Raw genomic sequence first — 26110 nt, 5'->3', positions numbered from 1 at the left:
ATAATATTTCTAAAACTCAGTTGGTTTAATCCATATATGATTTAAAAATTTGACAAAGGAAACCAAAGATGTCCCCTTGACTGTGGAAAAGATGGATGAAAACAAATCAGGTATCAGTTCAAGTATCACTAAGAGAAATAATCCAGAAATGAGTGGTTTACTGTGTAAAATGTTAAATGATTTTAAAGATAAAGAGTTGCAATAATGTTTTATGCTAATTTAACTTATATTTTCATTTCCTGTGCACACTGAATAGTCTTTAGGTGAACTGTTTTGTATTTAAAAGACCACAGACCTTAAAGTCAGTGGAGAGTCCTTGAGTTTGACTGGTGACCCTGCCAAGTCACAGTATTGCCCTTTGTATGCAGAGATGGATCACTGAGTTAGCTGCTGTGTTTTCCTGTGTGTGTTTGTGTGTCTGTCTTGTCTGTGTAGACACGTGCAGCCTCAGGTGAAGGCGAGGTCAGGGCGGGGCGAGCAGCTCAGTGAGCGTGAAGCCGGCTGTACGTCTATGCAGCAGACAGGACAGGTGCATGGTGTCTGCCGGTCCTCGGGGGAAGAGTGAACATAGTGCAGCTCCTCTCAGGTGTGAGATTACAGTTTCTATCACGCAGATCTTTGAATTTAATGTGCACAGGCATGTTCCTCTGTTGCTCTGCAGCTGATGATGCTGATGGGGTCGGAAATGTCAATGAGACTTAATGATATTCCTCCGTCCTACCTGACCAGACTTGTTGTCAGTTTTTGTTTCAGCGCGAGGAGAGTCATCAGGTTTTTAACTGTGTGAGGGAAAGAAGAATGACAGTTGTGTAACAGGGTTTAATTCACAACACATTAAATGAATCATTTTTTCTTTTCCTTCTGGAAATCCAAAATTGATCACAAAGCATAACTTAGGAAATTTGACTCATTTATGGTGTCACTTCATAAAATTTAGAAGTGTAGCTTTCTTTAAAAAAAACAAGGAGTCTTTCTTTTTCTTAACCTTCTCCTTAAATGATGTTTTCTTTTCCTATAAAGGCGACGTTTTACACATTCAGGCCTTGTCTCCTTGTCACATGAGTCAGACTATGGCTGGATGTCTTAATCAGCAGCAACTCTTCAAAGTGACACAGGAGGATGAGAAAGTGTCTGTGTACTAATAAGCTTACGCTGCCTGCCTCCCTGCCACAGATTCAGCGGTGGCAACATCAGGTTGCAGTCTTGATTCTCCAGCGACAAAAGAGAAAAGCATTTGTGATGTTTAACCAGCTCCACTGGGGTCAAGAATGCAGCCCACTGGCGAGGGGACAAAATTCCTTACACAAAGTGATCTCTCCTCCTTCCTTTTGAAGTGAGACCCAGTAAGATCCACGAGCACAGCGGCTCCCTGAATCCCTGAGTCTGAGATTCAGGGAGCCGCCGCTCCAATCCCAGACTGGCCTAACCTGGAGGGTCACCCTGAGTTTACTTTCTCAGAGATGCCGGGCCTGCCCAAAGAAACTGAATCTATGCAGCTTAAACTGTTGGATGGGCACAAAAGGAGGGTCATCTTTCCCTCTCTGTGTTTCTCTGTTCACAGTACTGTTTGTTAATGACACAATAGTCATGGGGAGACTTTGGTCTTTATCCCCACGAAACAAAACACATTTCCCTCCCTGCCATGTCACCAATTTAACTGACTTTAAGAAAAATAATACTTTGAATGAGCTTTACTGTTTTTAAATGGTAGAATGAGGACCAGTTTTTCTTTAATAACTTTATCATTTGTTTTAGGAGACTATTTTCTCCTTTGGGTACTACACCAAACTTTAGCATTTACCTTATCATTTTGTGTATTTTAATTTTTAAAGCAATGCTCAAAAAGAGAAATTTCAGGTGTTTTACCTCTCAGGAAACAAACTTTAAAATTGTTAAGACTTACTGTAAAACTGATGTGAACCACATTAGACTCAATTCTCTAAATCCAAAAGCAGCTTTTTTCACTTTTTTAATTTTTGTTTTTCAGTGGACACCACAAATAGGTTCATGTATAGGCTCAAATCAAACTGTTGTGATTTCTTCTTTTTGAGTTAAGGTTATTTTGGATTATGATTTACGTTTTTCACTGTGAAAATAACCCCTGTGTAATACAAGTAGCCTCCTTTCAATGCTTAAAAAGCCAAACAAAATTACATTTTTCTGTCAGAATTTAACACTTAAATATGCAGTTGAAGAAATCTAAGACAATTAGAAATACCCTTATGATTCCAGTTGGTCAATGTGAATTTATTTTTAACCAAGAAGTCAAAAAAATCTGCATTAATCAGCAATAATGATTTGAGTTGTCTCTTCTTCTCACAGTTATGCTGCTGTCTGTAGCAGAGGCAATCATGGAGAAAACCTCATCTCAGCTTATCCAGGACTGCCGCCAGGGATTTCTGGCTCTATTAAAAAAAACAACTCTCCAAGCCCTGTTACTTCATCACTACAACGCTTTTAATGTGCTTAGGGCCTCTACATAACAAGTTATGGGCCATCAGAATAACCCTATTTTTTACCCTATCTGTCACCCCTGGTGGTAACCAATGTTAGTGAAAGTGAATATAAATTGTATTACTGTAGAAACTAAAGAACAAAAACAATAATAAAATAATAATAACAATTATTTCACAAAACAAATTTTACATTTGAAATAAGCCTTACAGTGCTTAATATGTATATATATATATATATATATATATATATATATATATATATATATATATATATATATATATATATATATATATATATATATATATATATTTTTTTTTTTACACCTGAATTTCAAAAATTATGACTCATTTAGCTAATACCAGGAAAATTAGTATGCACCTGGCACATGGGAAGTAATAGTTTTTCTTTCTCTAGTTTTGAAGGTTATCCTATGAGTTGATGTTTACCTTCAAAATATGTCAGTGTTCATGGTTTTGTAAGAAGACAGAAAGAAAATGGTTGTAATTGACCTGCAGCAAGGAAAAACCTTTACGTTAGACCCTTCATAGAATGATATATTGCAGAAAGTTTTAGAAGTCTTGATGGTTCGATTAATTAATTAACAGCAGTTGGATTATTGCTAAATTCTCACGCGCCAATCAATATAATATTAATTTAATTGATTAAAAAATCAATCTTTGTTGTTAATGTCTCAAGCTTACGTTTTACGCTCATTTTCGACCTCAATAGGCTCGTTGCTTGGTTAATTTGTAGAAAAGTTCCTCTGCAGTCACACCTCACATGTGGCTTTATAAAAACCTGTGGTATTCGGATTATCAGCCGCATGGGATAAAGCAATAAATGGGCCGGTGGGGTCCTGAATGGGTGCAGTGGCGTGAAGGGGAGTAATTACAGCTTCATATTAATTGTGTTTCTCTCTCTCTCCAACACACACACACACACACACACACACACACACACACACACACACACACACTGGTGACATCTAGGAGGGCCAAGTCTTTGTGCGGAACACTTCAAGTTTCAAAAACAAGGCCAATTGAAGCGGCAGAGCTCAAAGCCGGCACCATTGTAGGCGAACACATTGAGTTTTGATTGGGGACAATGGTGTTTCTCAAATTTCGAGCAAAAAGAAAGCCATACTCCATCTGTGATCTCAATGAGCGCCTATTCATCCGCTTCCTTCTTTTCTGCTGCTGGAGAAAAGGAGGCAGATGTGGAGGGATCGAGCAGGGGAGAGTGCGTTTTAATTGGCTGTAGTGTGTAGGTCTGTCTCTATCCTTTACACACACACACACACACACACACACACACACACACACACACACACACACACACACACACACACACACACACACACACACACACACACTGGTGTTATATGCCACTATAGGGAGAGCTAGAGAGCCCAATAATCTCGTCGTGTTGATGAACACTTGTAGCCCATTCATTAAACAAAGATAATCCCTGCCAACCTAGCTCGAGGGCACAAAACCGGCACATCTATGTGTGTGTGTGTGTGTGTGTGTGTGTGTGTGTGTGTGTGTGTGTGTGTGTGTGTGTGTGTGTGTGTGTGTGTGTGTGTGTGTGTGTGTGACAGAGAGGGAAGGGACTGCCTGCTGGCCAACAGCTTTGGCAGAGAGGCACCCTTCAAATCTTTGAAATATTCATACGCCATGACAGGGTGATCCCCCATTTACCAATAAGTGTTATTCCAGCGCGTGCAGACCTCTCTCCCGCTTCAGCCCGCGCAGGGCCTGAACCTGAACCTGAAACTCCTGCTGAAAATGAGCCTAGATATCGGTCTTTTTGACTTTTGCGATGCTAAACTCTGAAATGTCGTTGGACATAACCACATGCAGTAACTTTGTTGTAGGCTTAAGCTTCTTCCTGCTTAAGCATGCTACTATTATTTAAATCCACAACTTCATACTTTATTTTTAACAGTATAAAACATCTAACATTATGAAGACCAAAAATCCCTGTAAAGGTTATAGTTAGAAGTCGCTGCAAATAGGCTATACCGGAAGATAAAATAGTGCCCTGAACATTCACATGATCATCCAGTAATATATATTAGAATGGACTCTATGAAGGACCCTTTCATACAACGAGGAGATTGCCCGAATTTAACTCTTTTGTGGAAAGACAGATATATTCAACAACTCCTAAAAAAATGAAAATAAAAAAAATCCTTGAAGGACATCAGATCAGGTCTGAAAGTTTATATCGAATGACAACAAACCTCACCATTCAATAACGTTTTTAACATTATGAAATCAAATCAGGACTTCTTTTTAAGCTTAAAGCAGGTGTTTTACTTTGCATAATAAGTATGTTTATGCCTCCATTCTCCAACGAAATGTTTCCTATGCCTCCTTCCTCCCCTGCTCCCCTGACTCTGGCCTTGCAGGAATGCATTTACCCTGCTCCATGGCGCGCTGAGGCTAGTGTGAAGTGGCAGGTTAAGAGCCTCTTGTCTCTGAGCCTGGGCCTTCTCGGTGTGCCCGTCAAGCGTGTAAATACTTCTGTGTAACACCCAGCGCGTTTCTTTTCTCCTCGGCCTCTTGTCTAACTGCTACTCTAACCTCTGCCTCTGTGCCGGAGCCGGCTGCTGCAGCGGGAGAGCGCGGGAGGGGATCCGGGCTCCGCCGGGCTGCAGGCGGGGCAGCGGCGGTGGGAGAGGCCGCTAGAAAGCCGCGCCGAGGTGCGGGGCAGCGGAAACATGCTGCTACATATGTTGGGTCAAGCATGGCCTTTGTTGTCATCTTAAAAGGGTGTTAAAAACCCACTCGTCTGTAGCCTTCTTCAAAGAAATGAAAGCTTTTTTATGCATGGGCCTAATGAAGTGGGTAAAAGAATGTTGGATTTCTGAAGTGCGCACAGTCACTTTTAATTGCGCAGGGGGCATTTTTAATTGGTCCACGAAGAAGAATAAAGAACATAATCCCTGTCATAAAGCATATTTTTTGAAAATGAACTTCCTATTACAGGCACAGCCAAAGAGATTAAAGTTGGTTCACTCTGGGTGAACTCAGAGCCATAGTTAACTTAAGTTGAAATCCTTAAAAATAAAATCACGTGTTGTTTTTTGAGACAAACAGCTCGATAAACACTTGTTGTGCCACAAAAACCGCATTCTTAACAGTGGGAATCGTTGTTACTAGCTAATATATCATCCAAAGTTTTCCTGTCTTCTCACTTTTTTATTTCCTCTTCACAGATTTCAACAAACTGAGCAGCCAGACAATCGAAGAGTACAGGCTGTTTCATTTTGAAACCACCCATCCTGAGGTGAAAGTACGGGACGCTTAATCTCTCTCTTTCTCCCTCCCTCCAATGAACGCTGGGCCTCTTCTGCAGTTTGCAACTATCACTTTACGCACGCAGGACGCGGGCAATTTTCCTTCAGCTCGTCGCCCATGCAGATAATTACTTTGAATGTCAAAAAGATGTAGTTTTAATATCGTCTCTATTAGCCTGTTGGCTAGGTAATTAAGGTGCAGATGACAGCGGCGAAGGAAACAGATGGCATTTGCTTACAGTGATTCAGAAAGTAAACAATGAGCCCGAGAGAGAGAGGGAGAGAGAGAGGGAGGGAGGGAGAGAAGAAGCAATTTCTTTTCAACATCACATTAAACTCCTTCATCATCATCATCATCATCATCATCATCATCTACTTCTTCTTTTTCTTCTTCTTCTTCTTCTTCTTCTTCTTCTTCTTCTTCTTCTTCTTCTTCTTCTCGCCGTCCTCTAAGGGACTGACAATTGTTGATTTCAAAAACATCTATAACTTTTTAATCTTATTTCAAATAGCTGCCTGAATTATCTCCTGCGCGAACAGGTGAGGAAGCAGGTGGTTCGCGCGAGGTGCCCTTTTTAAGGCTTCGCGCGCGTGGACGCCTTAACTCTGCGGAGGCATCAAAGAAGTATGAAGAGGGCAAAAGACAACAGCAATCAGTGCGAAACGCTTGTATTATTTCAGGAAGCAAAAAATTAGGCAACGACAGGCAGTTTGGTAAATTAAAAAAATATATTTTTCAGATCGTAGAAATTTGTGAACAACAAAAAAAGAACCGATAATTTTTCTGTCAAATTATTATTATTATTGTTATTATTATTATTATTATTATTATTATTATTATTATTATTATTATTATTATTATTAGCATTAATATTTATAATAATAATAATAATAATAATAATAATAATAATAATAATAATAATAATAATAAATGATTTAATTATCGTCATAAAATTGATACACGTGCACATATTTATACTGACTACGTACAATTTCTCACCAAAGGCACAGGAACAAAGCGCAGTAGTTAGTGGCTTAAACAATAAAAAACATTAAAACAGAACTAAGAAGTACACCAGTCAAAATGAAAAATAAATGAATGAATAAGTCGTCCTGTTATGAAATTAAAAAAATTTGATGGTAAATATGATAAGTTATTGGTTTAGTAATTTGATCATTTAACATTTTCAAAAGACTCATTGAAGCGCAGCAAACACATTCGTGAAAATGATTTATTGACCCGCCACATCGCGTTGAACGGTTCACAGGAAAATCCAAAAAACATCAGTTGAAATTTTAAATAACTTTAAATAGCAGTTTGAAATATTGTGTTTTTCTTTGATATTTTTGGTTGAATATTTGCAAATAACCGTAACGAAAAAGTTTTCTCCCTCGCCTTACCAAACATTTTTGAAGAAAACATTTGTTTATTTGTGCTCATGAAATCAATGACATCAAACATTGATATGGTCCATTTAATAAAAAATAGCCTACGTCAGAAAAGATATATGGACTCCAAATTAATGTACACACTAGAAGTGAAAAACGCAGTCCAGTGTGATGAGCGCCAACAATTTCTCCCTTTACAGACCCTCTTTTGATTTGTAGCTCTATCACCGTCATTACGGTCAACTGAACGCTGTTTGGAGCTGGACTGGGTCAAACTCTTTTACTGCAATTGATTACAGAATGCAGATTTAAGATTAAACACTCAGCTTCACTTACTGCAGTGAAATAACGCTTTCTGCCAACACACACACTCTCTCTTCTGACAAATCAAACGTTCTCTCTCTTCTTCAATCAATAAAATAAATGATACTCACCCTCCAGGTTGACGAGGATACAGTCTAGCATCGCCTCTATTTCAGGGAAACGGGAGAGTGGCCTCTTATTTATTTTATTTTTTTTTTACATTGCTCGAGACTTGAACTTAAATAAATACCAAAAAATATTTCGGAAAAACGTGTAAAAAAGTTATTAGAAACAGACAAAGTATACCTCGGTTTAAAGATTATTTCTAACAGTTGCTCACCATCCTTTGATAGAGCAGATCACTTAAAATCTAAGAATCAAATCAAACTAAACGGATTATTGTTTAAGGCTATAAAATTATTTTTTTTGAAATACAGACAGCATCGATTTTTAGCTTTCAGGGAACTCCCTTCAGATTCTTAACACTTGATATTTGGAAGAAGCACTCAGGTGGACACAGTAGAAAAAAGAGGCAGGCCAATCAGATCGCTCCTTCCCCCTTTGGCCAATGACAGGCGCCACATTGTTGTCAAATTTGTCTAATGAAAACGTAGGAGCAACAATAGAGAGGGGAGAGAGAGATCTGTATCCACTGACAATCTCTGGAGGAAGTTAGTGTCTCAGGCTGCGGCGGGTAACAAGCTCGTCTCCTCCCGTACACTTTCAACTTTCTGTTGGGGAGGACTGGTCGCTGCTCTCCGCTTCTGCTCTTTTTGGATCTAAACTCCTCACTATCTTCATTAAATCTTCTTCTGCACAGTCCTTCAACAGCTTTCTTCAGAGTATTGTTGGTACATTTTTAGATAACCTGGTCAGTACTTGGTTTCACCTGTTGCAAGATGTTCACAACCGCTGTGCAGATGTGAACGTCCTCAAGTAGTTTCAGTTGAAAGTACCGTGTTGTACATTGCGTTGATCTTGTTTAGTGTTCAGTCAACTGAGTGTTCTTCTCTGGCATGGATCTGAGACCGGAGCTCCCCACAGTTTCCTCCGCCTCCCAAGTCCACCCCGGAGCAGCAGCAGCGGCGGCCGCAGCCGCAGCGTCCATCCCTGTTTCCATGGCCGGCAACCTGCTGCGTGGGCCCCCGCTTCTGCTGCGGGCCGCGGACAAATACCCGCGCACTCCGAAGTGCGCCCGCTGCAGAAACCACGGCGTGGTGTCTGCGCTCAAGGGCCACAAACGCTACTGCCGCTGGAAAGACTGTATGTGTGCCAAGTGCACGCTGATAGCCGAGCGGCAGCGCGTGATGGCGGCGCAGGTGGCGCTCAGGCGACAGCAGGCGCAGGAGGAGAACGAGGCGCGCGAGCTGCAGCTGCTCTACGGGACGGCGGAGGGACTCGCTCTGGCCGCCGCCAATGGGATCATCCCTCCGCGTCCAAACTACGAGGTGTTCACTTCTGTGGGCAGCGAGAGCAACTCAGGTGAGTGAAGCAGGCTCAAGCATCAATATGAATTTAGGAAGCGCAGTTATTTGGGCTCAGTCATAAGTAAAGTTCCCATTATAAACTGGAAAATTTTGTCTTTTATTAAAGACTGACTTTAGTAATAACGTTTGAAATTACGTTTAAAAATGCTTGATCATCCACGTTTAAGATCACGCTTCCTTTGCTCAATTCAGACATGTTTTTGAAACATTTGCAAAACCTGAACTTTAGACATTCTTAACAATTGCTGATGTTGCAAAAATACATTAATTATGTTTGGCATAATATAGGATAACTAACGTGATAAATGTTCTGTTCTGTTCTTATTATTATATTATCCCAGAGGAAGTAGTTTAAATGCATTTCTTCAAAATTATAGGAGGAAACATTTTGTAATTCTCGTTGTAATTTGTGTGATGACCGTTAATCCAACTTTATCCACCTGTATCATGCAAACGCTGTCATAATTGTCCCTATTTGACACCCTGAAATATTCTCTTTGTGTCCGCAGATTCAAGTATCCAGAAGTATGATCTGTTCCCAAAGAGCCAGCTCTCCGGTTCTGCCACCCCTCAGCAGGCTGTGGGGAAAGCGGCCTCAAATGAGAGTGACTCTGCCCCGGGCATCTCGTCCCCGGACGGCCGGCACGGCGGCTCGGGCTCTGAGAACGGAGACAGCGAGTCCTTCATCAGCTCGCCCGTGTCTAAGCCTTTAAAAGACGGAGGAGAAACCCCAGGCTCCGTCAGCTCCCTCGGTTCCGACTCTGGCTCTGAGACCGACAAAGACGAGCAGGAGCCGTCCCCATCCTCCGCGGCCTCACGCCACATGAACGCCATCGACATCCTTACCCGGGTGTTCCCCAGTCACAAGCGGAGCGTACTGGAACTGGTGCTGCAGGGCTGCGGGAAAGACGTGGTCCAGGCTATCGAGCAGATCCTTAACAACAGCGGCGCTCAGGCCGCCAGTAAACCCGGGCCAGAGGAGACGTGGACGGCAGAGAGGATGCTCCAAAACGCACAGCAGCCTCCACCATCCTCCGCGTCCACTACAGCTCCGACCAGGCCCATGTTACCCGGTGCGATGACGCTCAGTAACCGCTCTGCATTTTCTCCACTCCAACCCAACGCTCCTCACTTCGGGGCCGACCCCAGCACCTATCCTCTGGGCACTCACCTGGGACTGAACCCGCTGCGGCTGGCCTACTCCGCGCACAGCAGGGGACTGGCTTTCATGACGCCCTACTCCACCACCGGTCTGATGCCTACTCTGGGCTTCAGACCCCCGATGGACTACGCCTTTAGTGATCTGATCAGGGACAGGACAATGTTACACAAGGAACAAGGGTACGCCGGCAGCCTGTACGGGCCTCTGGTCAACAACACGCCGGAGAAGCAGTGAGGTTTCCAGACTGATCTTATAGAGACAAGACACATTCCTCTGTATTTGTAGCCACAAGTGTTGAATGTTCTGGAGAAAATCTGTCATGTGTTTGGGCTGCAGGCTGCTGTAAATAATAAGAGTATCCGGCTTGTAGTCAAATGACCTGAGAGGAAAAAAAAAATCTAACCTCACTTGTGTGTATTTTTGAAAAATGATTTTATAGGGCCACTGTTTAGAAGACTTTCCCCATGTGAAAGTGCAAAATTACTCCAGTTATTAAAAGACCTGAAATCATATTTAAAGACTTTAGAATAAGTGCAAAAGTAAACCAAGTTAAGGTGACAGATAAAAAATACTTTATTGATTTTTATTTGAGCTGTGCAGGTTTTAAAATAAACTGAGGCCATTTAAAAAAACAAAACTGAAATTTGACTTGTCAAAGGCCAAACTCCCATGCGCCGTTATAAAAATGAAACTTAAACTATGCTTTGAATTTCTGTCACACACATGGGATATTAAATGAGAAAAACTAAGTTATTATAGCTTACGGAGTGTTAACACTATTTCCTTATGTAAAAGTTGAACTAATAATGTGTAAATGACATTCCCTACTTTTCCTTCTGTATTATTTCACTTGTCTTCTGTTAGCTCCTTTCATAATGCCTGTATAATACATCGCATCTGTTAATATAAAATGCTATGCTATGCTATATTTGACTTTTCATTTATCCGTTATAGTCAGCTCAAAGATTTTGTGGCAAAGTGCTGAAACGAATAAGTTCCTCTTCAGATGTTACAAGCTGTGCTGTCACATTGTAAGAACATGCTGGAAATAATAAATGTTATTTTAAAGAAATGTGGACACGGATGATTATTGAAAGTGGGGAGTGGGAAACACACAGATCACGTGAAACAATTTACTACACTTGATGCTGCAATTACAGAAAAGCGGAAAATGACAACCCGCTTGTCAGATGTCAAAGACTAAAATGATGAGAAGCGTTTGGCACACTGGCTGACAGACTTGACAACATTTTTTCTTTTTTTCACAGAAGATACGAAAATGAGACCTGCATGGTACTCTAAATAAAATAGGAAACATTAAAAGCACTGGCTATATGTTACACACTTTTAACAGTATCCTGGGCGAAGCACCATTACACATGGGCTATTCGTATCATTTTCTGCAGGGGTGCTGCAGGTGAGTACAACAACGAGCCCAACCACCAACAAGCAATAATGATCCAAATTCTACAGGTTCAGTCATGGACCCGTCCTGTGTCATATTTTCCTCCAGTAGGCGCCCCTGAACTTTTGGTGATTCTCTTTAATAAAATATCAGTTGAATATTATTCTGGTGAACCGAGTGATATAAAAAGGTATACTTATTTTGTGTTCATTTAAGGAAATAATTGTGGAGTGAATTTAAGTATATTGAGTCAGATTTTGTAATCATATTCTTGGCATGAACTAAAAAAACAAAGTGTCGACTTCGTTTGCAGGAACCGGAAGTTAAAGGCCGGTGAAAATCAAAGCAGACGACTCAGCTGGGCACCTTGCACAGAGCTTTTTTTCTCTTTTTCTTTTTCTTTTTTACCAGTAAGCAGGCTCGATAAAGTACATCCAATCTATCAACCCATTTTCGATGAACCATCGGTAAATGAACCTCAATGATTCAAAAATCAAAGTTTGCTGAATTCTGGCCAAAAAGGAAATCCCCGTCAGTTGCGTCTGTTAAAAAAAAGAAGTAAAATTTCAGCTCATTCAACATGTTTACAGTGAACGGGATTCATATCCACAGTTTTTGTTAACATAACTAAATCTGAAATATGAAACTGCAGACTATATGCGTGCTGACTGAACAGGAAATAGTCGAGTTTTCTGTTTTTTTTTTCTTCTTCCAGGAAAACAATAAAGCAAACAAAACACAAATCTGACATTAAATTTGTCGCTCTTCACAATAAAGTTAGATAAATGCGTCCCCCTGTCGTACAATTTTCTTGGTTTTGAACGCCCTATCTTCGCTTCTATGAGAGGAAAATTATCCCTTAGTTGACTCTCTATCTGCCAGCATTTCTCCAGTCTGATATTTCAGTTCTCTGCAGAATATAACCTTATCCAAAGAGCCGTGGCTCCACCTGCTGGTCGTACAGTGTCAGTACAAGGGAGCTCTTTCTAGGGGCTGCTGTTCTCCAGCGCAGATCAGATGCTGAACGCTGATTGGTTGAGCGTTGAATGGCGCTTTGCTGGTTGAGGCGGAAGTTAGAAACCACGGTGACAGCAAAGCTCAAATCCGCAGTAACTTACATCTCATATATTATATTATATTTATTTATTTTTATCAATCTATGTATTTATTAGTTTTACATCTCTCTGAACCTACTCTCCACAAACAAACTCCTTGCATCTGTATTTTTGCTACATGTTAAAGTTCCTAATTTGATATAATACTTTTAAAATAATGTTTTCTATACTATTGAATGATTCCTTTGAATTTATGATCAGCATCTGTTTTTCATCTTCACTGTTAATCTGCACTCCAGGAGCTCAGTCAGTCCAGCTGAATCTGCAGACGCCCTGCAGTACAGTCATCCCTTCAAACAGCAACGTCAGAGAGAAACTGGGGCTGTGTAGTTTATTACACTGTGCTGCTGAAGTGTAACATGCAGAATACACTTTTTTTCCCGACAGATATGTGTAGCACAGAAAACACCACTAGGTGACAGTCTCGTCCAACAAATAGCTCAGCAGCAGCCTTCTGCTAAACAACAGAGACATGCCGTAGCTTATAACAGAGGCCTTTCTGAGTGCATTAATGGGTCATTGATGCAAAGAAAGCTTTTTACTGCCTGGATTCAAAATAAAGGCCATCAGATTTAAAATTAGAGACTTATTGAAAAATGTAACCACGGTTATATTTTACTGCTTATTGTTATATTACTGTGTGAAAATACTCAATGGAAATGGCCACTTTACATTTTGCACACATACTTCCACACCAGTCGCAGGATGTAATTTGGGTTGGTGTGCCATGCGGTGCAATGGTACAAGCAGTGTCCTCTGCTGCCCCCTTGTGTACAAAGCAATCCTTGCTTCCAAAACAGTGACAGTCTAATGAACAGATTTGATGTTCTGACTTTAATGCACATCTCAAACTGTGTGAACATTAACAGCGTTGTCAACACAGTGCATAGTAATACACTGTATTACCACAGCCATTTGTATCTGACCCCGTGACCTCAGTGTGTGGCAACCTCCTGGGACTCCAGAAGTGTTAAAAAAAGAGAAAATTTTAAGACATCAGAAGCATCAGTGTGCTGAGTAGAGCCGATCTGTTGCAGTGAATACACAACTTTTTTTCAATGCTTCTTCCTCTGTGTTCACTAATGAATAATTAGACGCTGGCAGATAAATGGCTATAGGCTCCAAGAGTGTGCACAGGGAGAGGAAGAGGGAGATCCATTTAGGTCATTACTCAATACATAAAACCCATTTTCATTGTCTGAGCGGCTGTTGGGTTTTAGTGTCAGAATAACAAATAGATAAGAGCAAAATAAACCAACCATAAGAAAAAACAATTGTGCACATTCTGCGTTGAATTTAGAGCTTGAATAACCTAGAAATCACTCAATCTTAAAATAAAACAAAGTTATCGAACAATTCCGTCAATGGGCTACAGACATTTTACAGCTTTGCTGGCTGATCATTTGCTGTCTGAACCGAAAAGGCTACCAGCGTCTAAAGATCTAAAAGCTGTTGCGACAGAGATCAAACTTAACACCTCAAACACCTTACGTTCCATGTTGTAGCTCACCCCTGATACAAGTGCATCCATCTCTTAGTTCAAACTACAAAGAGTTACAAATGAATTTGAAGTCTTCAGTGCACAAGGGGCTGCAGGGACAGCTAGCCTTTGCGACATCACCAGGTGAATTTCAGTGAACAGTTCTGAGGTGCTTCTAAATGTTAATGAAGTGTGAGCAAGTGCGAAAAAAAGCAGATAAAACCTCAAGCACAAGTGTGTGTGTGTGTGTGTGTTTGAGTGTGAGCAGTTAGGTGAGCAGTATTGAGCGCAGACTCCCTACTGTATGCGTTAATAACAAAACACCCTTGGATGGTATTGATTTGAGAATCTCATTCCCATCTGTCCTTCGAAGGGTCCCTTCATCATTCTGCCCTGGGAGCACTCTACACAACACCCGACATAGATCCCCCCTCCACCTTTTTTTCCTCCCTCTCCAAGCATCATTCCATCATATGTGACTTCCCTTCACAGCCACTCTTCCTGTGGCATAGATGGATCACCAGAGGTTTTGCCTCACTGGGAAGCATAGGATTACCCATAGTTTGGGATTTGTCCAGCTTGTCAGGTTGTAATAAGAGGAGAAAACTACACTGCTCAAAAGAATAAAGGGAACACTTAAACAACATAGTGTAACTTCAAGTCAATCACTCTTCTGTGAAATCAAACTGTCCACTTAGGAAGCAACACTGATTGACAATCAATCTCACATGTTGTTGTGCAAATGGGATAAACAACAGGTGGAAATTATAGGCAATCAGCAAGACACCCCTAATAAAGGAGTGGTTCTGCAGGTGGTGACCACAGACCACTTCTCAGTTCCTGAGCTTTCTGTCTGATGTTTTTGTCATTTTTGAATGCTGGCGGTGCTTTCACTCTCGTGGTAGCATGAGATGGAGTCTACAACCCACACAAGTGGCTCAGGTAGAGCAGCTCAACCAGGATGGCACATCAATGTGAGCTGTTGCAAGTTTGCTGTGTCTGTCAGTGTAGTGTCCAGAGCACGGAGGCGCTACCAGGAGACAGGCCAGTACATCAGGAGACGTAGAGGAGGCCGTAGGAGGGCAACAACCCAGCAGCAGGACCACTACCTCTTCCTTTGTGCCCTGCAAAATGAGCCCCAGCAGACCACAAATGTGCATGTGTCTGTTTAAACGGTCAGAAACAGACTCCATGAGGGTGGTATGAGGGCCCGACGTCCACAAGTGGGGGTTGTGCTCACAGCCCAGCACTGTGCAGGACGTTTGTCATTAGCCAGAGAACACCAAGATTGGCAAATTGGCCACTGGCGCCCTGTGTTCTTTACAGATGAAAGCAGGTTCACACTGAGCACATGTGACAGACGTGACAGAGTCTGGAGACGCCGTGGAGAACGTTCTGCTGCCTGCAACATCCTCCAGCATGACCGCTTTGACAGTGGGTCAGTCATGGTGTGGGGTGGCATTTCTTTGGGGGGCTGCTCAGCCCTCCATGTGCTTGCCAGAGGTAGCCTGACTGCCATCAGGTGCCGAGATGAGATCCTCAGACCCCTTGTGAGACCATATGCTGGTGTGGTTGGGCCTGGGTTCCTCCTAATGCAAGACAATGCTAGAGTTTCTGTGGCTGGAGTGTGTCAGCAGTTCTCGTAAGATGAGGGCGTTGATGCTATGGACTGGCCCGCCCATTCCCCAGACCTGAATCTAACTGAGCACATCTGGGACATCATGTCTCGCTCCATCCAGCGACGCCACGTTGCACCACTGACTGTCCAGGAGATGGCGGATGCTTTTGTCCAGGTCTGGGAGGAGATCCCTCAGGAGACCATCCTCCTCATCAGGAGAACGCCCAGGCATTGTGGGGAGGTCATACAGGTATGCGGAGGCTACACACACCACTGAGCCTCATTTTGACTTGTTTCAAGGACATTAAATCAAAGTTAGATCAGCCTATGGTGTGTTTTTCCATTTTAACTTTGTGTGTCCAAAGGATTGAAACTCCAGACCTCCATGGGTTAACAAATTTGATTTCCGTTGATAATTTTTGTGTGATTTAGTTGTCAGCACATTCAACTATGTAAAGAACAAAGTATTTAATAAGAATATTTTATTCACTCAGATCTAGGATGTGTTATTTTAGTGTGCCCTTTATTTTTTTATTGAGCAGAGTATAACAAACTGGGCAATAAGTCAGTTTCTGTTGTGCACACCCAGTGACCAGACTTGATGTGTAGTGCATCTATAAATGCATGAATGAATTGCTTTTATTTGCCCTTTCCATATCTGCTGTTAATATCTACTTAAACTATGTTGATGTATTCAGTACATGTCATGTCTCTGTCCTGGAACCTTTGCATCACTTACTTACCTTAGAGGCTCTTGGTTACCTATTCACACCAACTGCAGGTAGCACATTCACAATGACAGCACACCAAGACAAATGAGAATCACCCAAGTGGAATAAAACCTTGAATGTTGGTTACTGTGGAATTGATTTAACAAAACTCCAGGATGATGTGGCACCAAATCAGTGATAGGCATTGTCATGCAAATGTGAAAGTAAACAAAGAACCAAAAAAGCTGATGTCGTGAATGGAATCAGGTGGCAATGCCCCATTTTTCTGATTAGTAATGGGTACTTTGCCCAAGCCAGTTCAAACCTGGACCTGGACACGTTCAAGAGTTCCATCACACAGTCACCATCACACAGTCACTCACTGACAGCTTGTGAAATCTTGGAAACCTGAAATCAAACACAGAAGCCAAAAAAAGATTGTTGCCCAAAACAAACCGGACTCTAAATGCTCCGTTTGTCCCATAAAGGCTTCTCACACAGCCCACTGTGGCCCCATCATTAGCTCAACAGACTGTAAAACGCTAAAATTAATATTTTCAGTGTGCAAGAGAGCAGGAGCATTTGCCAGCGAGTTATCTGTACCCTGCAAGTATCCAGATGGCCTGTGTGTGTATTTTTAGGGTGCTGTCTAAATCTGCTGTTGTTGGAACCTCAAACACTACAGGCTCTGTGTAGCAATTAAACAGCCAACAGCTGATGTGTGATGAAAAAACATGTACCTACAAAATGATTTTAAGAGCAAAGAAAGGAATTCTCATTACTCAAAATACTAAAGTCCCAATTCCTCACAGAATTTCACCACCAGTAGGAAAGCAAACCTGCAGCTACCGTTTTTATTTCCTGTGATATTAAAGCAGCAGGTGTGTGTACAGTGAATTTTTAGGACGTGCACATGGTAGTGGTGGTGGTGTTGTGTGTGTGTGTGTGTATGTGAGCACAGTTGGCACGGGGCTCTCGGAGACGCTTCCTATGAGTTTTGAGGATAAATGGACGTCAAGCTGTGCCGACACAGCATGAGCACACTTAATCTCCTGAAGTGGAGGGTGTCAGTCAACACTGGCGGGCCAGATAAGGTGTGCTGGAATGTGAAGGTGTATAAACTGTGTGTGAGTGTATGTGTGAGTATGCACTGGGTTGTCTATGATTTCTGTTTGTGTTTGGTGTTTGCATATGTTTTTATTGCTCAATGTGTTTATGTGTGTTTGCATAAAATCCTACAGGAGATGTAGCGTGTCTTTCTTTTCAAGCGTAATGAGCCTCCAACCTTTCAGTGTTAAACCTCAAAACACGCTTGATACACACACACACACAAACACAAAATGTCACTCTGTACATAACTGTTAGAGTTCATCATGCTAAATTTAGAGTCTCTCTCCAGGAACTTTTTAATCTACACTCCTACACAAAGAACACAACTTTTAATGTTTTTCTTTCTTATATTTTGTGTTGTTTGTCTGTGTCAGTGAAGCATGTGTGTCTCCATGTGTGTGTGTCTATGTGTGTGTTGTAAGAGCTTCTCACTGTGTTTTCACTGACATCCCACTGACTGACAGAAGTAGGTCTATGTGAAAATAGCTCTCCCCTTCCTGGCTCTGTTCCTCTCCAGCAGATCTCCTCTGACAAAACCTGATGGTGAGGACGGGATTTTATCTCATTCTGCCTGACTATAATCATTCATTCATTCATTCATTCATTCATTCAATCACTCACTCACTCATTAATCCAAACATTCAACAGTACATTCATTCGTTCGTTCGTTCGTTCGTTCGTTCGTTCGTTCGTTCGTTCGTTCGTTCGTTCGTTCGTTCGTTCGTTCGTTCGTTCGTTCATTCATTCATTCATTCATTCAACAGTACATTCTTATATCTATTCCTTCATTCACTCACTCACTCACTCACTCACTGACTCATTCATTCATTCATCTATTTACTCATTCATTCATTCATTCATTCATTCATTCATTGTATGTACATGTATTCACTCAATCACTCGCTCACACACTCATCCGTCTACTCATTTATTCATTCATTCATTCATTCATTCATTTATTCATTCATTCATTCATTCACAAGAACATTAATTAATTAATTAATTCATTCACGAACTAACTGACTCATTCTTTTATCTATTTACTTATTCATTCATTCACTCACTCACTCACTGACTCATTCACCCATCTACTCATTCATTCATTCTTTCATTCATTCATTCATTCATTCAACAGTACATTCATTCATCTATTCCTTCATTCACTCACTCACTCACTCACTGACTCATTCATTCATCTATTTACTCATTCATCCATTCATTCAACTGTACATGTATTCACTCAATCTCTCACTCACACACTCATCCATCTACTCATTCATTCATTCATTCATTCATTCATTCATTCATTCATTCATTCATTCATTCATTCAACAGAACATGGATAAATTAATCCATTCATTCACTCACTCACTAACTTACTGACTCATTCTTTAATCTATTTACTTATTCATTCATTCATTCATTCCTTCACTCACTGACTCATTCACCCATCTACTCATTCATTCATTCATTAATTCATTCATTCATCCAACAGTACATTCATTCATCTATTCCTTCATTCACTCACTCACTCACTCACTCACTCACTCACTCACTCACTCACTCACTCACTCATTCATTCATCTATTTACTCATTCATTCATATTTTAATTAATTAATTCATTCAACTGTACATGTATTCACTCAATCACTCACTTACTGACTCACTCATCCATTTACTCATTTATTCATTCATTCATTCATTCAACAGAACATTAATAAATAAATTAATTAATATATTCATTCACTAACTTACTGACTCATTCTTTAATCGATTTACTTATTCATTCATTCATTTATTCATTCATTCACTCACTCACTGACTCATTCATTCATTAATTCATTCATTCAACAGTACATTCATTCATCTATTCCTTCTTTCACTTACTCACTCACTCACTGACTCATTCATTCATCTATTTACTCATTCATTCATTAATTTATTCATTCAACTGTACATGTATTCACTTACTCACTCACTCACTCACTGACTCATTCATCCATTTACCCATTGTTACATTTATTCATTCTTTCATTCATTCAACATACATTCATCGATTCATTAAATCATTCATAGATTCATCATTTCAGTAAATCATACAATCATTCATACATTTGTTGTTTCATTCATTTATTCTCAGTTTTTAATTCTTTCTTTTTAAATTTCCTTCCTTCCCTCCTTCCTTCCTTCTTTTATCCTATACTTCCTCCCTTCCGTACTTCCCTCCTTTTTTCTTTTCTTCATCCCTTACTTCTTCCCTGCCCTTCCTTACTTCCTTCCTTACTTCCTTATTTGCCTTTTTCTTTTCTTGCCTTTTAGATTTGTTTTTCTTCCTTCTGTCCTTCTGTTACTTTTCTTTCTTTTCCCCCTCCATTCCTTCCTTTCTTTCTCTCCCCTTCTCCCTTCATCTTTCTCTACTTCCTTCCTCCTCTTTTTCTCCCTTCCTGCCCTACTTCCCTCCCTTCTTTCTTCCTTCCTTCTCTCCTTCCTACTCTTTTCTTTCTTTTTCACCTTTCCTCCAACCTCCCTGTTTTCTTTCTCCTTTCTTTCTTTTTCTTTTTTCCATCTTCCTTCCTGTCTTCTTTCTCCTTTTCAATCCTTTCCTCCTCTTTTTCTTTCTTTCCAATGAAAAACACATCTACCACTGAACTAATACTAACAGCCTTATACAAATACTTAAACTTCATACACACATACAACATGCACGCACACACACACACACACACACACACACACACACACACACACACACACACACACACACACACACACACACACACACGCACGCGCACACACACACACACAAACACAAACACACTGTACACTTCCCCCTCGGGAAACCTTACACAATTATGGCGAGAATGGGATTCATTCTCAGCCTTCAACAACTCATTAACTGCATATTGCAAATCGTACGTTTCAGCAGAAAGCATTGATGAGGAACAGTGAGAAAACCAGGGCTCTGGGAGAGGCTGGCATCATTTTAATGTGTGTCCAGGATTCATTAGCATATCACATATAGTACACTGGATGTATATTATATGTGAAGGGGATGGAGAGAAATTGCAACTGCGCTTCTCTCTACATACATTAGGTATACAGGAGACCTACAGGTCAAATGTTAGCTAGTGTTAATCAGTGTTGACGTCCATGAAATCTTGCTAAGTAGGGTATACAAAAAAACTCCCTTCTCTGTAAGTGCATAATAAACAGATATAGTAAATATTTGATTCCATCTTTTTTTCCCTGAAACTCACGCTTAGGAAGAATTAAGCTGGTAAGCTCAAAACATGAAAAAATTTCAAAACTACTTTGTCAACTTCTGCATACTGAGTATACTGGCCTGTCTGCAATTTAGATACTTTCTAAAGCACATATTGTCATTCAGTTGTCCTTGGCTTTGCACAACAAATTGTCGCTCTCTTGAGAGCTGTTACAGAAGACAAGTGCACACCCTGAAACACACAAGCTAAATGTATTCTCGTCCTGATGTTCTCTGTTTCTCCCTGTGATTGTGTCTGAGAGGTTGAGAGTTTGTGTATGGGTTTGATTGGAAAGAGAGTGTGTGTGGTTTGAGAGGCAGGCAGAGACAGAAAGCGGTGCAGAGGTGCAGCTGCAGCAGGCTTCAGCTGATACGTGACCAGCTCATTAAAGTTTCATTGGCTCTTTGTTCCCCCTTTGGGTTATCCTTCACACACCAGGTACTCTCACTCACAGGAGCTCAGTCAGAGCCCACACATCTGTGTGTGTGTGTGTGTGTGTGTGTGTGTGTGTGTGTGTGTGTGTGTGTGTGTGTGTGTGTGTGTGTGTGTGTGTGTGTGTGTGTGTAAGTGTTTGCAAGGGTTTAGAGTGTGTTTCCCTCTCATGATACACACCCATCTTGTTCTTTGTGGAAAACAAGACAATTTTTTCCTCTGTTTTGATGGTTTTACTGATGACAGCATGCAGAAATAAAGTGGAACTGACACACACACACACACACACACACACACACACACACACACACACACACACACACACACACACACACACACACACACACACACACACACACACACACTCACACACACACACTGATGACTTGAATAAAAATAGCACATCCTTTCTCACAGCTATTTTAATTAAAGACTGAGGATGGGATAGGTTAGCAGCGTTGTGAGCACAGCTTGGTGAGGTGGGGAGTTTTTTCATTGTCTTCACCTGCTGAGAGGACTAGTTTTGCCCAGTCAAGATGGGGCTATGAAGTTCTGTTATGTTTGTAGAAATGCATCATGCCACAATAATAAACCTTACTCATTTTGGTGATGCCAGCTTTGTATGCCACTTGCTGGTTTAGGATTTTAGATTTCTTAGGTATGAATCGGATTTACTTTACTCCAGAAATCCTACAAAAATGGTTGTCATTATGAAAGAACTTTTTTTCATGTAAATGTTAGCGTGCTAATGTGTTAAACTACTATTTTGAACCACAGACTGTATAAAAAAACTGACTACTCATTTATCTTACTGTGGCACAAACTGGTCTCAAGCTGCAGCAACCAGTCTAAAACCATTATACACACTCTACAAACAATCACTGAAAACTCTGGATAAGAAAAACTGTGTTTGTACAGTCTGCATTTTCAGTCAGAGCAGCAGAAAATGTAACTCAGTTCCCACCCATATTACTGTGGCTGTACAAGCCACAATGTTTTTATAAGTAAACTAAAATTATGGCTCAAGGTAAAACAGTCATGTGATCACTGGTTTAATCCTCTAAATGCACCAACTAAAGATAGTGAAATGTAGTTTTAAATGTACTGTTATCCAATGATGGACTGTTGTTGAGTATATGTTGTTTGAAATACTGGTATGCTTGTTTTATCAATTTTTTTGTATACCACAGATGACAGCGAGCTCTACAGCTAACCCTAATTAGAAAATGTAATAAAAAAAGAAAAGTTTTTTTTTTTTTTTTTTGCCACCATAACCCCTCAAAAGTCAAGCAAAAACACTTGGAGCTCCCCCTGCTGACTGGCTGTAGTACATGTCATAAAGCCATATATATTCATGTGTTCATGTTTCTACATGGTGCATGCAATGTTTCCTACATTTTGCTGTAAGTAGATGATGGTATAAAAATGGGAATGACGCATTGATTCATAGTTCTGTTGACAAATTCAGCTCCAGCTGGCTGTGTGCTCTGGATAATGAAAGTAAATGTTAGCAATACTAATATGAGCCATTCAGAATGTGAAGAACTGTAAGTGTTTGCTGAAAGCCAAGGCAGGAATCTGGTTTGTTGTAGACCATGCACACCTGAGAGACATTTACCTTTCTTAGTCAAAGGTAGTGTCTGCAAGTTTTTCCTTAAAAACGAATTTATATGAATAATCCTGCTCAATCGTCACTTCTGGGCCTCCACTACATACATGTATGTTGATGCTTTGTTGTGACGGGACGTTTCTGGGCGGAGAGTTGCCGTGGTTACCTCAGCCAATCACAGCGCGCCCAGTGCGCAAGTGACGTTGCGTGTTGGTGACAGCTCGCGGAGACGCTATCCCGAGCAGCTACGAGAGAAGCTACAATGGTGGACGTAGCACGGAGGAAGAAAAACACAACAAAAGTGAAACGAAACGCCACACAGGATGAAGAGGATGGTTACCTAAAGGAGGGGGAAGTTTGGCTCGACTTTCACTCGCTTTCAGGAACTTAGAAAGCAACACGGACGAAGAGTGATGCAAGTTGGCTTTCTGCTAACCAGGTATGTGTCGAATAACCCAGTGATTATGATGGGCTAACATGCTAAGTCAGGCGCACGGCTCTCAAGTCTCTGTAGAAACGCGATGTAACAGGTGGTTGTAGGGCTAGTGAGTATGCTCAGTAGTCAGTGGGCGTCTTCTCCTCAAAAATTAATTTAAAAAGGGTTTGATGTGATTTTGAAGCACAAAGGACAAAGTTATAATAACACGTTTCAGAGTTCACAATCAGATGCGCTCTAGATAAAGGCTAAATAATTAATAAATAATCTAATAATGAGACATTTTACGGCTAAAGTGATCCGTGTGCTTCTAAACAGCACACAGAATAAACAGTGCAGGCTTTTAATGCTCTGTTACTGTTTCTTTTTAAAGTTATTTCAGCCTACATGTGCAGACACACAAACAGCTGTTAAAGCTGACTGACAGATGATCCAGCAGTAATCAGCTGATGTCCTCATCACAAAAACACATCTCTTCATGTGATGCTCTGGAAAGGACGTCTCATTGCAATAAAAATGAACCTCCTCATTTCCTCTCCCCTCTCTTCATTGCCTCGCAAGTGGAGTAAGGAAGGACGAAACTGTGGAGCTTAGAGACGCACCTATGGTTGGAGGCAGTGGGTGTGCGCTGCTGCTGGCACTGAGCTTGGGAGGAGGAGCCCAGTTTGAATGTGTTTACCAACAAGAAGCAAAATTTCTGCGGACCCTGCCCTCATGCATGAGTGTTTTAGTGTGTGGTAGGGGTGAGACAAGTACACCAAGTTTCCAGGAGCAGCACTTTCTTTGACTTAAAGTCATCAAAGGTGCAAAATTACATCACCTGACCCAATTCTGATTGGTCTCCTCAGTATAATTGAGTAAAGTATAATTGGTTACTTGTCATGTCAGAGGTGGTATTAGCTTTCTTTACCTTTCAAGGTAACACATTTTTTGTTAGTATCTCAAACTGTGACACTGGGTTACATATTTTTAATCTTAAAGATTAAAGCAAAGAAAATAAAACTTTTTCCACTCTGTGATGATTAGGGATGTCCTGATCTGATCATGTGATCGGAATCGGGGCTGTTCGGGACATTTTTTTATGATCGGAGATCGGGGGAGAGGGAATCGGGAAAAGCCTGGGGCCTTAGTTCATGTTTTTAATTAAAATGTGTATAATAGCACATAATCATTCATTTCAGAATAGAACTTAATTTGTCATTATAACCAGTACAACAAAATTGCAAACAAGAAATTGCAACCTTATTGTCACACACATACAAGGTTATCTTTTGGTGCACCACTGAGAAGCTTTGTTTTTATTTTGTTGATCCAATGCTGCACTAAGTGGAGAAAAAAAGCTATATCCATGTTGGACAGAATAATACCTTCATTTAAATCACAAAAAAAAATCTCAAAGGGCAACTTGTAGGAGTTTATTTTCTTTTCTTTTTTCTTAATGCATTGCTGAAAGATCAGATCGGGAAATATCGGGACCGGCAGATACTCAAAATAAAAATATCGGAATCGGATCGGGAGCAAAAACAACAGGATCGTGACATCCCTAGTGATGATTTTCTTATTTGAAAATATGAAGCCATACATATGGTAACATCTGTATGGCTCTAAGTGTTAGCACCATGGACTGTATATAACATGGACGTAGCCTCTGCAACGTCACACCTCTGTTCCTGAAACCATGAAATCTGTATTTAAACCACATTTGCTATGACGCTGGCTGTGAGTTTCTTTTTGAACAGCTACAGGGTGCCAGCTTGTCACATGATCTGAGCTGTGTCTCTGATTGGACAATAAAACGATCCTAGTAACTTCTAAACCACGGAGTTAGAAAATAATTCACTCACAGTACAGTGTGTGCCGATAGTGAAATCAGCGTTTTGGACCCAAGCCGTTAGCCTGGATCAGGATGTGAATATGTTTTTGAATGCTGTAAATGTCTATTTTTGTGGCTGGGTGTGTACATTTCTGCAGCCAGCCTGGGCCTGGGCCCACCCATTTTGACCACGCAGTGACAGCTTCTCAGCCATTTTATGTAAAATGACTTCAGTTGAGATATCGTCCAGCTCGGCTGCCCCCTCTCCACTGTGTCCTCCAGTACCCAACCCCTTACAACAGCAAGGCAAGTGACGGATAGGCTAAGGTTAACGTTATTTTCTGGCTGTGACAAAGCTCTAAATCCGTTTCAGTCTTTTTATGTATGCTACTGAACGTTAAAGAGAGATGAATTAAGTTAGGCTTACTGCCAAGGTGAGTGTTTTTTCACTTCAGCACTGAACTGAGGACAGCGACACAAGAGTCAAGCAGGGTGGCTACTGAGTCACTGTCCTCAAGCCCGGGACAAAGAAAAGGGAACCTTTTTCACATTTTTCTTTTTTTAACTGGCCCATCCAGTTTTCTGGAGGCCCACCCACAATCAAAATCCTGGCGCTTCCAGTGCCGCAAAGGCTTCATTTTTACTAACCAGATGTTCCCCCTTGGTTAGCACTTCAAGCATATGCATTGTTTAGTGAGAAAGAGTAAATAAAAGCTTTTCATTTGTACGTCACACACTTACTGTAATGCAACAATGGGGTCACCTTAAAGGTCTACATAGTCTAGTCACGAGAAATGTCTTAGTATCACTTTTGTACAAAAGTGGAAGATTAAAACGCTTCATCCATCATTATGAAGAGTGGATGATAAATATTGTGTCTTCAAGTCAACATCATGTGAGCATTTCTTTGATGTGATGTCCATGATGTCACAGATCTTCTCCTTGTCAGCAACATAAATATGTATGGATGTCTCACCACAGATATCACATGGATTAAAAAGAAAAGATCAACATTT

The 26110-nt window shown here is 40.9% G+C and overlaps 1 protein-coding gene across 1 annotated transcript; it reads left to right on the top strand.

The window, feature by feature from the left end:
• Nucleotides 1-7932: 7932 nt before the first annotated feature.
• dmrta2 (DMRT-like family A2) lies at nucleotides 7933-10739 on the top strand. The gene is made up of 2 exons (XM_074668285.1): nucleotides 7933-8935; nucleotides 9450-10739. The coding sequence occupies exons 1-2, from the start codon at nucleotides 8470-8472 to the stop codon at nucleotides 10334-10336; spliced, it is 1353 nt and encodes a 450-aa protein (XP_074524386.1). The 5' UTR covers nucleotides 7933-8469; the 3' UTR covers nucleotides 10337-10739.
• The last annotated feature ends 15371 nt before the right edge of the window (nucleotides 10740-26110 follow it).

Source organism: Halichoeres trimaculatus, unplaced genomic scaffold (assembly GCF_033239565.1).
Source record: "Halichoeres trimaculatus isolate MK-OKI-2021-1 unplaced genomic scaffold, fHalTri1.1 fHalTri1_scaffold_4, whole genome shotgun sequence".
NCBI lineage: Eukaryota > Metazoa > Chordata > Actinopteri > Labriformes > Labridae > Halichoeres > Halichoeres trimaculatus.
Note: the sequence above shows the minus strand (reverse complement) of the source record. Positions and strands in the feature narration are given on the sequence as shown.

Bases quoted from the DNA above. Each gene is read 5' to 3' on its own strand.
- dmrta2 (XM_074668285.1), top strand. From the start codon at position 8,470: ATGGATCTGAGACCGGAGCTCCCCACAGTTTCCTCCGCCTCCCAAGTC. The intron at 8,936-9,449 runs GTGAGTGAAGCA...TTGTGTCCGCAG, and splicing joins GGGCAGCGAGAGCAACTCAG to ATTCAAGTATCCAGAAGTAT.